The sequence below is a fragment of the Leucoraja erinacea genome, chromosome 18 (genome assembly GCF_028641065.1).
Source record: "Leucoraja erinacea ecotype New England chromosome 18, Leri_hhj_1, whole genome shotgun sequence".
NCBI lineage: Eukaryota > Metazoa > Chordata > Chondrichthyes > Rajiformes > Rajidae > Leucoraja > Leucoraja erinaceus.
In genome coordinates, this window is record NC_073394.1 from 18,921,026 (window position 1) to 18,935,693 (window position 14,668).

Genomic DNA, 14,668 nt, shown 5'->3' on the forward strand with positions numbered 1-14,668 from the left:
GGCTGCACAGTTCAATTCAAGTTGCAACTTCTCCAAAAACAGAGAAGTCTATGCTTATCCGAGTCAAGACCCAGAGACCATCCAGGCATCGGCTGGTAAGTGGCAAGTGACATTTGCTCCATGCAGAACTCAAACAATAACCACTGAAAATGAGTAAAACAGCTTGTCCTTAACATTCAACAGGGTGATCAGGGTTATCATAAACACATATGATTAATGTGTCATTAATCATAACATCCTGGAGGGGGACGTAGTTAGATGGTCTTCATTGATCTGAATCTCAACTGGATCAGTTCCATAAAGGGAAGGGCAGAAATCCTGCAGTGATTGACTTATCTTCTGCCTACTAAAAGGCACAAATCAGGAGCACAATTCATAGATGAGTCCATCTTCAAAAATGCTCAAGAAGATCAATACTATCCAGGACAAAACACCCTCCTGATTGGTCCACATTATACCATGCTAAACATTAATTACCTCCACCACTGACACACCATGACCTACAAAATGCACTGCTGTTACTTGCCCTTAGCACCTCCCAAAATCCATCACCTCTAACACCAGGGTAGCAGATGCAGGAAAATGTCACCAGCTACAAGTTTCCTTAAAGTCACACACCACGTTGACTTTTGAAATATATTTTGGAACTTCTTGCCCATTATTAAGAAACTAAAGAAAAAATTGTGCAAATGGTGTTTTTCCAGTTACAGCTGCATGAGCAAAACACTGCAACAGGGGACTAAAAACAAATTGGCATAACGATGTCCATAAATAGAATTTTAGATTGTGCAGCAACTAACAGTTAACTGTGGAATTAGGAGAGAAAAAATCTTAAATAATACAATGGATTAAAATTTTAAAAAAAACATAGGAGGAATTTAGTCTTCTGCAGGTCATCTTAACAGTAATAAATGACATAATAATGAATTGCACCTGAAGTAAAGTGACCGTAAAAGGATAGGAAAATCTAAGGAAATCAAAGGAAAATATTTTCAGTTCACATTTACTGCTCACTCACAAATCTTTGAATTGCCTTCACAGGCAAATCTAGATTTATGATGAACCACCGCCACCAATGCCAACAACCCACAGTCCCATTAAAATAATTCTAGCCATTCCAAACTGCTGTTAAAATAATCTACATGACCAGAAGGTCTGAGCATGGGAAGATCCATAATCACCCTCTGACAAATTTAAATTACCTCCTTTCCATGTTCTTATCAGAATCAGATTTTATTCGCCAAGTATGTTTTGCAACATACGAGGAATTTCACTGGTCAGGTCAGTCATACAATTAAAAGCAACAGACTCAAAAACACATTTTAACATGAACATCCACCACAGTGACTCCTACACATTCCTCACTGTGATGGAAGGCGAAATAAAGTTCAAGTCCTTCCCTTGTGTGGGGCTCACGACAGTCCAAGGAGGCTTCCAGCTCCATCGATGGTAGGCCGCAGAGCCCGGAGATTGTGATCCGAAAAATGATCACATCACCGGAAAGGTAAGAGTTTGAAAAAAAGTTTCCCCTGATCCCCTCCCCCCTCCCCCCACATAAAACAAACCGAAGTACATTAAATCAAACTTTTAATGACACTAAAAATAACAAAAGATGAAAAAAACGAACAGACTGCCGGCAGGGCTGGCCATCTCCCCGGCGCCCCTGGTGGTCTTATAATAATATTATAATATCAGAAATACACATGGAGCTAAATGAAATTATGTCCAATTTAAGACTGCTCTTGTGAAAGGAATGTTTTGGCAAGTCCTGATCTTTGGCATTATTATGTCGAGGTTGATAGTAGTATGGAATAAGAGGTTGCAATTTGTTGGGTCAGTTTCCTGGAGAAGGTGTCCAGAGAGTCCTACATTGTCCCATTTCTAACTGCTATGGGAAGATGGTGATAGGCCATCTTCTTCGACTATTAATATCTGCCCAATGTGCATTGCCCCGTTTTGCTTTTCGATATGTGTTCCAGGATTTAGACTAAGTAGCAATAAAACATTAGTCTGTGGCTTGAAGGGAAATTTTCTGTTAGTGGCTCTTCTATGTGCCTGCTGACCAAGTTCTTAAAGCAGTACAGGTCATGGGTTTGAAGGTGCTGTTGGAGTAGATTGGGCACTTTGCTGCATTGTAATTTGGAGAGAGTGCACACAACAGCTAGCTGTGATTCTCTTTCATATTTGGTGAAATTGCCCAGGATTGAGATGCACTTTGAATATTTCTCCGCCTAAACCCATTGGCATAATGAAAATATTTAATGCATGGGGATTCTTAAATTTAATTATGTGTTCTATCACTCTTTAATGCTTACTGCCAACCATTCTATTCCTTTAAATCATTAATGAAAAACAAAACACCAATATCCAGCAGCAAGAAATTTTTGCTCTTCAAACCAAAGTACCAAACCATCTCTGATTTCTCATATTTTAAAGACCATTTTAATTTTCTTACCTGAATTTGGTGTAAATTTGCCTAAATAGCATCCAGAGCAACTAAATAATTTTATTGAAAATAAATCTTGGCTGCTCTCTCATTTCCCATGAATGTAACAGTGGTGCAACGGTAAACCTTCTGCTTCACAGTGCCGAGACTCTGGTTCGATCCTAACTAGAGGTGTTGTATGCGTGGAGTTTGTACATTCTCTCTGTGATTGTGTGGGTTTTCTCCAAGTGCTCCGGTTTCCCCCTGCATTCTAAAGACCTGCAGGTTTGTTAGTTAATTAGCTTCTGTAAATTGCCCCTAATGGGTAGGATGTGAAAGTGGGATAACATAGAACTAGTGTACAAATGATCAATAGTCAGCATAGACTTGGTGGACCGAAAGCCTTGTTTCCACGCTGTATCACTAAACTAAACTATAAACCGAGGAAAACAGAAAAAATTCTAAGAGAAAGCTAATTTTCTAAAAAAAATCTTATCTGTAATCTATGAATAGTTACATAACTAATATCTTAACAGGATTAGTTTACTCTGTAGCTTACATTGTTCATCATGGGAACATTAAATTGCAACCAGCTAAAAGGTTCCAAAATTAGAAGATTTCCCAAGACCAGAAAATGCATGTTAATCTGAGAATGTGTTTATGTAAAAAGTAAAGATTTTGTAAAAGAGAGGTCAGTAAAATATTACAAGGCCTCGGCATATTTTAATTTCTGTCTATCTCAGCAATGTCTGATCTTGTGAATTCTACTTTATTTATTCATTTGTACTTTGACTTATTATTTAATTTAGCAGTTAATCATGCAACATTTATGGAACTAATAAATCAATCAGCCTATTCTTGTATAATTGAATGTCTGATCCTTTTGCTTCTAATCTGGGTAATCATTTGAGATAGAAGTATTCAAAAGGTGTTTTGAATAAATCTACTGTGCTTTCAGAAATTGAGCAGGTAGAATACCACACTGAGCTGTATAGAATTTATAAATGAACTGTTATTGACGTACCCATGGTAAATATCCATTTATTTATTTTTTATTTTATTATTTATTTCAAACAGAATAAAAGAATAAAAAGTGTGAAACAGCATACAAAAAACAAAACAAAAATATTTATAAAGTGTCATAAACAATATCTATAAATAAATGAAATCATATGTGTCCGAAAAGGAGCAGGAAGAAGCCAAAGCTTATTAATTCCCACCCCTTATTCAACTGCTTGTAATTATCTTATACAAATTTAGCAGCTATATGTACACCATATGTACACCAGCCACTATATGTACACCAAATTATTTACATTTAAACACTAATCAAATATTTAAAGCCATACAAAAAAGAAAAAAAGAAAAAGAAAAGAAAAAAAAAACCCTCATATACTATACAGTATCTTAGTCATATATACAACCCATCACTATAATCACCCTTCCCAATACAATCAGTGTAACAAATATCCCACTCACAATCACCTATCCTCATCCCAATATCCTTTTAAACAAGTGTTTTTGTACATCTTTTTAAACTGAATTATGCTTGTGCTAAGTTTTATCTCCTGTTCGCCTTATAATCCATCCCAACGTGGATGGTCTTTATTTTTTATTTTTTCAAATGAAATAAAAGTAATGGTGGTTTATATTCAATGAAATTGCATTTTTTGTTCTAACATATGTTGTTATATTCTTTCATGCTGACTTTGTATTTTGTTTTATAACATTCATGTTAAGTTTTGATATTTATAATTATCCACCCAGTTTTTTTTCTTTAGTTTCAAAATGTCTGGCAGTTCAATTTACAGTTATGTATATTGAAATATGATGGGCATTATTTCATTGTATTTGTATGTTTTTATGTGTTGTAATTACCATTGTAAATTATTATATTTTGCAGTATCTGTTCACACTGCAAATCTATCTGATAAAACAAAAGGATAATTTAATAGAACTAAATCTAACCACCTACCTTAGATATTCAATGGCTTGACCAATGCCATTTCCCCCACACCAACAAGTGAGAGACTGGTTATCTTACTGTAAAACCATGCCAAGGCACAAATCAGAAGGATGATTGAATATTCAGCAGACTGGATGAGTGCAGCTCTAACAGTACTCTGAATGCTTGACGCCAATCAAATGTCATTCACTATTCAGACCTGGAAAGCTATTGAATTTCTTCATAATTGTTGGAATTCTCATTCCAATAAATGTATATACCTTTAGAAAACACAGACCGCAACAGTTCAAGGGGAAGGACTAAACATTGGCCTGCTATTAGTGGCTACATCTTGTAAAAATGAAAAGAAAATGAAAATAGTTTTTTTTTTTAAGAAGGCTATTGGTGTATTGTCTTAAATCATTCTTGCTGCTTGCAATAACCTGACAATATTGTATGTCTTTGGTGATCTGGTTAATGACTTCATGCTTAATATTAAGATAATTCAATCAATGTGATAGATAACTCTTTAATTTTAAAGACCATCTTTCACTGATAAATGTGATTATCCTGCCTATTTTTAAATAATAAATGTGAACTCTGTTATATTATTAAAGTTATAATACCACTAACACACCCAAGGCAGGGCAGGATATTCCATGTACCCAAGTGCAGTTGTTTAAACATAAGCAGTTGGTAACATGCAATTAGGAAACTTATATGGTTTAACTTCATTTGAGGAGATAATATATTTGAACAATTAAATCCGAATTGAATGCCAGGCACTTTTGATGATGAATAATACTCCCTTCTCTTCTGTGTCTATTCATAATCTTTGCAGTTTTATCCTTCTAGGAAAGTCCCTGCAGGCCTTTTACCTTCCCACTTCTCCTTATACCCAACAGACTAAGATTTCAGCAAGTAACTTCATCAACGGAAAAAATATTGGAATAAGCCTGTCTCTAACCATTCTGTAGTGCAACATCCTAATGCCTGGTTCTAGGCTTGAACATTTTAATTTGATGGCCTTTCTCAAATACTTACCAAACATAATGTTTCCAGCTTTATTATTGCTACCATGTGCTTCAGCCACTAGGAGGGGCACTCGTTACATATTTGCCCAAATCATTTCTCATCTGATGCTGCTTTAATGTTTTCTTCAGATTCAAGATTTAGAAATTTGTCGGTGAAATGCTCAAAAAATAGAAGTTTCACCCAAAAATCATGTTGTAATTTAATTAATTGTACTGATTTTTCTTCGTGACATAATGTCAATATTTAAAAAGAGTGGACATTCAGTACAGAAGATCATGAACCCTCGCAGAGGGTCATCTACATAACCTCAATAGCAATATATCACACAAAATTCACTCTGTCAATGTTTTTAATCACACAAAATGGAACCCGGAGTAAGCCATTTGGCCATTCAGTGAGATCATGGCTGATGTTTTACCTTAGTCTCACTTTCCTGCACTGCCCAATATCCCTTGATTTCTATAATATCTAAAGTACTTTCAATCTCTGTCATGAATATACTAAGCAAATGAAACTTTGTATTTCTCTTGGATAGAGAAATCCAAAGATTCACTCCGCTCGGTGAATACATTTCTTCACCACTTTCTACTAATGGCCCAACCCCTTAAGGCCTGGTTCCGGACAATCTAGCCACGGAAAGCATCAAATTGCATGGTGCCTATCAGTCCCAATAATAATTTTATTAACTTCAATAAGATTGTCTCTCCGTTTTCAAAACTCAAGAGTATAGATATGCTGCTTAACCTTTCTTTGCAACCGAGTTTAGAAATATTTGCTTTGCTCCCTCAGAGTCTTTAATTGTCATATGTTCCCGCAATGGAACAATGAATGTTTCACTTGCTGCAGCTTAACAGGCCTATGAACCCCAGAACACACAAAAAACAGGTAACCAGACCACCATAGTACAAAACTAAAGTTCATAGTGCAACCAAAAACATAGTGCATAGAAGTTCATAGATGCTGAGGTAATGGGTGGTGTTATATAGTGTTCAAAAGCTTGATGGTTATGTGAAAAAAACTGTTCTTGATCCTAGAGGTAATGAGATGAGAGCATGACTAACATGGTGTGTGTCTTTGATGAGATTAGCTGCCATTTTGAGGCAGAGCCTTCTGTAAATTCCCTTCAATGGTGGGAGGTCAGTACCTGCGATGGACCAAGCAAATGTCTACCATTCTCAGCTGCCTCTATTTCTCGGCGTTTACGTTACTGATCTTTCAGTGATTCATGTAGGAGGAAACCCAAGTTCTTCTGAACCGTTGCATCTCTAACCATTTATTCCTCTTGTGGCTTGAACCAATATCGTGGCTGGATGCTGTCGTGCAATGAAGCAGGTTGCAAGTGGACCTGACGATGGACAGCAAGCAGTATCTGGCTGGGGTGTGTCCTGAGTTTGGACTTTGATGGCTGACTGAGGGGTAACTACAGGGAATTCTGATCCCACAATGCTATTAGAAGTGACAAGGGTGAGACCAAAAATCCTATCGTCCCAAGACAGTACAAAGACGTATACTTCCTCAACCCGGGGGATGAGGTATAAATCATCTTAAATAACCAGTAGAAGGCATTTTGCTAGAATCCTCAAATCCACTGGTGATGGTAGAATGCAGACCATCCAGGTGGTATTCTTAGCTTTCATGGCAAAAGCCACATTGATAGTGTCCTCTGTGATGTTCAAAGGAAAGACTCTGGACTCTGAAGAGCTTGTACATTAACTGGTTTTGCCCTGTTCTGCAACAGAAGTTTTCACTTCTGCCATTGGAAAATCCTCCTGCACCACATTTGGTCCGTGACTGTTAACATGCACTTGTGACATGTGGCAACACTTCCCCCTCCTAGGTCCATGTAAACACAAAGTGGCACAATTAGAACTAAACAGAATGTATCAAATTTCCAATAGGTCATCCTAGTTTGTCTTTATCTCTATACTTCATCATCATTGGCCTCCTACAAATCCTCCAGAGAATTGGAACATCAGCCAATCTTTCCAACCATGATTCATAACTCTGAAATGGTGGACTAACCGCGAGTTCTACATCCTCCCACATGAAAAATATCCTCTCCACTTCCACCTCATCACGATTCCTCAGGATTTTAAACATTTCAAATCGGTCCTCTTTCACATAAAATTCCATAAGATATGAGACAACCATGAACAACCTTTTCTCATTGGTAGCCCACCACTTCAGAGTTATGAATCATGGCTGGAAAGATTGGCTTTATCAGTACATGCCTCAACTACCTTGTCTGGCAACTTGTCCATATACCCACCACCCTGAAAATGGTGCCCCTCAGGTTCCTAATCATTCTTTCCCTATCCTGGATAAGAACCAGAGGACAATTCCCCTCTTTTTTTTACACCTTTAAAAGACCACCCCCTAGCCTTCTGCACCAAGGAATAAAGTCCTAGTTTGTCCAATCACTCGTTGTAGCTCAGGCATTAAAACCCTGACAACATCCTCTTCAATCATCTCTGCACTCTTTCTAGCTTAATGATATCCTTCCTATATCAGGGTAACCATTGGCTTGTACAACTGTAAAATAACATCTTTACTTCTACTTTCAATACCCAGACTAATGTACCATGTCAATGTACTGAAAGCCTTCTTTACCACCCTTTCTGTTTGTGACACCACTTTTAGGGAACTATGTACCTGTACTTCTAGATCCCTCTGCTCTACAAGACTCCCCTGGGCCTTTCAGTTTATTGTGAAGGTCGTCACTTATTTGACTTCTCAAAATGCAAAACCTCACACTTATCTGCATTAATCACCATTAGCTATTTCTCTGCCCACTTGCCTGGCTGAACAAGATCTTGCTGTAACTTCTGATAACCATTTTCACAGTCTACGATACCACTTACTTTTGTGTCAATTACAGACTTATGAATCATGCCTTGTGCATCCTCATCTAAATCGTCAATTTATACTAAAAACAGTAATGGGCCCAGCACTGATCCTTGAGGCATACCACTAGTCACAAGCTTCTGGTCCAAAAAACAACCTTTGACCATCACCCTCTATTTCCTTCCATTAAGCCAATTCTGTATCCAGGCAGCTGGCTCTCCCTGGATCCCATGTGATCTAACCTGCCAGAACAATGAATCTGAACCTTATCAAAGGCCTTGCTGAGGTCCATGTAGACAACATGCATGCCCTTCCCCTCATCAACCTTTTTTTCCTTCAAAAAATTATCAAATGTGTGAGACACGATCTCTCACATAACTAACCATGCTGACTATCCCTCATCAGCCTCTGTCAATCCAAAGCCATGTATATCTTATTCCCACAGAATCCTCTCCAGTAACTTATGTACCACAGATGTTGGGGTCAAAGGTCTATAATTCCCAGGCTTTTCCATGCAGACCTTAAATAGAGGTATAACAATAGCCACCCTCCAGTCATCTGTCACCACTCCTGTGCCTAACAATGATGCATATATCTCAGTCGGGTCTCCTGCAATTTCTTCTTTCGTTTCCCGCAGTGTCCTTGGATATATCTGATCTGGAGCGAATGATTTATCGACCTTTGTACACCTTATGACTTCAAGCATCTCCTCAACCTTAAAGTGGATTGTACTCAAGATATCTCCACTAACTGTCCCAAGTTCCCTAGTCTTCATGTTTTTCTCCACAGTAAGAACAGAAAAGAAATACTCATTGAGGATCTTGCTCATGACCTGCGGCTCCACACATAGATGACCACTTTGGTTTCTGAGGGGCCCTATTCTCGCTCTAGTTATCTTCTTTTCCTTAATGCACTTATAAAGTCATTAAATAAAACAGAATATGCCGGAAAAGCTTTGCAGGTCAGGCAGCTTCAGAGATTTGAGAAACAGCTAACATATTAGATTGATGACAGGAAACGTTAATCTGTAAACCAGCTTCTAGATGCAGAGAAAACGGAAACAGATGGAAATAGCACAAGTTTAGTGCAAGAATAAAAAGAGGCGCCAATACAATCGTCCATGTAATTCCCTCCTCAAAAAAAAGTGAGGGAGAAGACCCAAGTAGGATTGAAACTAAGAGCATTCCACACATCCTCAAAGATTCAGATACAGTTTGGATCTACATATCTCTTAATTGGAAGAGATAAAAGAGGACTTGTTCAAGGTGAGAATACATTCACCCAGACGAAGAGGGTTAGTTGTAGAGAGAGATTGTTAGCCTCCTGTTCAACGTGGAAAGAAAGAATGACTGCAGGACTCTCTTTGGGAAGAAGGGATTGGTAATCCACGGTAAAGACAGGTCCCAACCTGAAACGTCATCTATCCCTGTTCTCCAGAAACCCTGTCAGACCTGTTGAGCTACTCCAGCATTTTCAGTCTTTGATAAACCAGCTTCTGCTGTTTCTTGTTACTACAAACGATGTCAGTTGTGCCCAGGAAATTGAGTTGTTAAAGTCGTTGAGGGTATCAAAAGTGTCACAAATGTAGATGGAAAGAGAAAAGTCAAATGAAGAATGATCATAATAAGAAGATACAAGACCATCAATTCATTAAACTCACGGTTCAACTTCTCCAGGTATCACTCCAGGCATTTGCTGTATTTCTGGGGCCACCTCCCTCCACTGGCAATCATTTCTGCCATTGGAAGTTTCCTGAGTTCCCTGGTGTACAGGACCAACCACCCACCTTCTTCCCCTGTGTATCCATTTATTCTTATATGATTTCTCCGTCTTTATCAATGAAAACATGTGTGGTTTCTGTTCCCTGTTCCATGCCTTGTCATACCTCACAAGCTGCAAAATAATTTATTACAATAGTTGAATGTGATAGCAATCTTCACTTCAAGAGCAAACAATATGACAACGGTAATGAATGGTCAGTTTAACAGGTGGACAGAATTTATGAAATAATTCATGCTAAATACAGATTAATGGAAAAACAGCACAAATTGTACAATTGTATAAGAACCAGATTGTTTAAGAACCTGAAAATCATACGGCCAGCATTACAGTTATGTGCAATTGTACCCTGTGCATTGAAGATTTCAGAAGGGTATGGATTATTTAAAGGCTACATATTTTCTTGTTATTATAATCTTCAGATTAAATCGCATCTTTATCTTTTATCCATTTTAGCAAAACCTGATGAGTTTCCCAGCAAACCATTAGGACAGGAAATATCAGTCACTTTAGCACCAGAGAAGACCAACATTGTGGCCAATGGCAAGAATGAAAAAGTTAATTCTCCACAAAATGTCTTTGAATGTGACGATGAGGAAAACAGAAAATCACAAGATAAAAATGACATCCAGCCTTCTCTCCCTGAGCCTGAGGTTCCTTCTCCAGAAATATATCAAACTACCATGGAGGAAAACCTTACTCATTTGGAACTTTGCGAAGCTAAAGCTCCAGATCATGACAGTTCCGAAACTCCCTTCGAAGACCAAATCGATTTACCAGAAGAAGGTGAACCACAGTGTTCAGAAAAGTGTCTATCATGCAGCCCAGAAAAAGTTACAGAACATTCTCCAAAGAAGGAAGACATCTTACCTGCTCAAAATAGTGAGACATGTAGTGTAGGAAATCAAGCAATCCCAGATTTAGAAGTGAACCTTGTACTTCCAGAAAAAGAAACCACCAATTCTCCAGAAGATAACATGATAAATTGCCAAGACGTGAACAAAGCTGAATCTACTGGGACTATTGAAATACCTGTAACCCAACTTTTGCAAGAACAATCTCCATGCTTGTCAGAACTCAAAAACATCGCTACAGAGTCCCCACAAAGATTGGAAGGACTTGTTGCAGAGCCAGTGAACGAGCAGTCACTAGAAAAATTGTGCAGTAGCATTGAGGCTTCTCCACAAAGAAATAACAAACTCACAGAAATGGAAAATAATGACAATATTTCACCACTTTTAACAGAGCCTCCACCAACTGACCCATTTTCTGGAGAAAAGCATTTGTTGCCTCCAAATTCACAACAAACCTATTCTGGTCTGAATGTTCCTCATCAATTGGAAGTACGTACCCTTATTGATCAACCACAATCTTTGGTGACAATGAAACTTTCATCTCCAGAAGAAGAGGAACTGGTCTTTGTTGATTTAACACATGAAACTTCAATTGATTTGAGCAGCACAAAAATAAAAGATATGGTTGAGTTACAAAGTGGAAGAAAGGTTTCAAATATTTCACCGCATGACAATTCGGGTGTTTCTCAGTATGAATATCAGTATGATCCAATTATTTCGGAATCGATCATTCAATGCAATGAAATGTTTGTACTTTCTGAGAAGGAACCAGGAGTACCGGAATTAGTGGACAATACTGTCTGTGCAGCTAATCCATCTTTGGCGTTAGATTTGTCAAATAAGCCACAACTTTTTGAACAAACCTCAACATTTTATCAAGGGTCTTGGGACACTTATAGTCCTGAAAATGATGTTGTCTCTTCTGCTCACCAGAGCCCTTCCAAATATTCATCAAATATGCACAAAGAGGACCCTATAAGAAATCAAAGTTTACGGAGTCCTGAGCATCTGAAAGCTACCACACAGATCTCACCTGTCAGACAGTGTTTAAATAGCTCTTGTAAAGTAGTTAAATCGATTACTCCAGTTCATCTTGCACATGCAGCTGAGCAGAATCTCCTGAACTTCAGGCACATGGCATTGCCTCCACAGGATGACTTGCAGTTGGTTGCAATCTGTGACGAAGAAGGGGCTTATTCAGTAAAGGAGATTGACATACCTGAAGTGATTATTCCAGGTAGCAATGTGAACTTCAATGAACCTGTAAATTTGATAAAGATACCATCTTATCATTCCCCTACTTATACAAGTGTACAACCAGAAAACGTCATGGCTAAAGATACAAATTTAGACTCGGAGAAATATTTGGCAGCATCTCCGGAATACCACGATTACGAACTGTTACATCATGACAGCGGTCATTCCATTTTACCATAATGCACTTCACACAATTTCATCAACCACAGTCATCAAATGTTAATGTACAACAATAATTTTATAAGGAAAGAGAATCATACATTTTCCAACAATTTAAGTAGTTTAATTATGCATAATGGAGACCTGTGTAGCTATTGTTACAAAAGTTGTTACAACAAATCTATGCAAATTGTCTCATTTCATAAACTTACATATCTTAAGGTTCTTCATTCTGCATATTACACATAAAAGATGAATGCAGTCAAAAACTGTTGAAAGTTTAATGAAATGTTTATGATTGTTTTGGTCTGTAGCACTGCAGGTCACATTGCTTTTTTTTTTAAACCCAGAGCATGATCATCATCAAATACAATGTAATTTATAAAGGGAGTGAGCAGGCTCACAAAATGACAAATACTGTAGCACACTTTTACACAAGTTGACTTTGACAGTGGTTTCCCAGGTGGACTGTTATTTTACCACAAGATTAGTGGCAGCCAATGCTAATTGGATTTTCCATGCAACTTTTCTGCCTTGTTTGGTTTTGATATATACATAAATATAGGAATTGCAATTAAACAATAATTGTTCCGTTAGAAATAATAACGTTGCACACATTCTTTGTAGTTTTGGAATATTCCTTGTACAAAATGTACTTAAGAGGAAGAATAACATAATTTTCATGTTACAGCAATGGTTGTAAATAAATACAGGGAGTTTCTGACATGATCATTTTTAGTCTCCTGTAACTACAGTTTTTAAGGATATGAAAAAATAATTTAATCATTTGTGTTGTGACGTTCAAGGACCGAAAATGTAGTTGTTGATGTTTACTATAAATTTTAGAAAGAAGCTTTGGCAAAATAGTGCTGAAACTAAGCCTGCAATCACTTTTTTTGTGAGGGAAAAATATTTGAAGCCATTCCCTGGCATTTGCCTGCAACAGTGTTCAATATAACTTTTTGGTTAGAATTGAGAAACTATTGTATTATGTCATCTACTCAGGAATATAGTATTCTTGCTTTGTGACCACCTGCAAGTAGGAATTATTTGCAGCAAGCAAATTAGAATATGTAATGTTACTCAGCACATAAAATGCTAATTGCGTAATATGTGTTCTTGTGGAAGAAATGATAACCCTGAGAAACGAAGGGAAATATTTAACTGATGTATGATGTACATGGTATTTTTTGTAAAGTCTGTTCTTAATTTTGCACTTTCTGTTGTGGATGGCAAGTCACCATTTTTTTTAAGTTCTAGAGTTTCATCTATCCATGTTCTCCGAAGATGCTGCCTGACCCGCTGAGTTACTCCAGCACATTGTGTCTTTTTTTGTAAACTGGCATCTGCAGTTCCTTGTATCTACAGTTTCAATGATGGATTGATAATACAACAATAATATTGTTTGACTTGTTGAACAATTGTAAATGTACTTTTGCAAGGTTTTACATTGGCCCTGTTTTCTGTTCTTTCATGAGAAAAGATATGGATTACTTGTAATAGTGTGGAAACATCACTTTGTGTCATGCTTTACATTGTTTCTAAGCACCAACAATATTGTAAACAAAGCTTTAAGAACATTGTTGTTGTATTGTATTTTTATAGCCTCAATTCAACACAGTGAAAAAGTAATTACGTAAAATATATTCTTGACATGTTTAAATTTTAGTTAAAAGTCCAACTGTGCACCTAGACAAAAGGGTATGATCTTAACTATTCACCTGCTATAAACCAAGATAATCAATGGCCTGTTAAAAATGTACCCACGCAAGACCCTAACTATGTCAATTTCATTATTGCAGGCAAGTGAGTATCCAGTCAAATTTAGAGCAAATCCGACACCAAGTAATTTTAACAAGTGTTCGAACAAGATAACTAAGTAACCTACATTCCCACAAAGCAGGAGCAGATCTGAAGACAGAGATCTAGTAGGTTTAAACTTTTCTTTGTAGACCTAATTTTTGGCACCATGTAAAGAAATAATATTCGTGGTCTGTAGGCTATGCGATGGAATTTATGTAAGAGACCAATGACAGACATAATCATGTATGCTCTGCACGGTAAATGCACTTCATAAGCATAGATGTTGTAGGTTACAGTGTGTAACACTGAGATTGATATCACTTGTCTGCATTTGTCCTCTGTCAATCAGGCCTGCTTGTAACATAGGCATCAAACATTACAGAGTTAAGACATGAATTGGCATTATTTAGATGTTCTGACCTTACCTGGGTCATTGCTGGGAGCCTGCGGTATCCATCTTATTCCTAACATGTGCTTCCTTTAAGTTCCTGCAGGTGCTAAATGCTCAAAAACACTTTGCCTTGGATGATGTCCCAACCCTCCGCAATTTTCACTTGACCCCCTTGA

General features: G+C 37.5%; 1 protein-coding gene across 3 annotated transcripts in view; it reads left to right on the forward strand.

The window, feature by feature from the left end:
- LOC129705713 (uncharacterized) overlaps positions 1–13,878 on the forward strand; it is a 144,783-nt gene extending 130,905 nt beyond the window's left edge. For all 3 annotated transcript variants that reach the window (XM_055649456.1, XM_055649455.1, XM_055649457.1), the window contains exon 14: positions 10,485–13,878. In XM_055649456.1, the coding sequence (XP_055505431.1) occupies positions 10,485–12,319 (1,835 nt within the window). In that variant the 3' untranslated portion in view covers positions 12,320–13,878. The remainder of the gene's footprint in view (positions 1–10,484) is intronic.
- Positions 13,879–14,668: the final 790 nt, after the last annotated feature.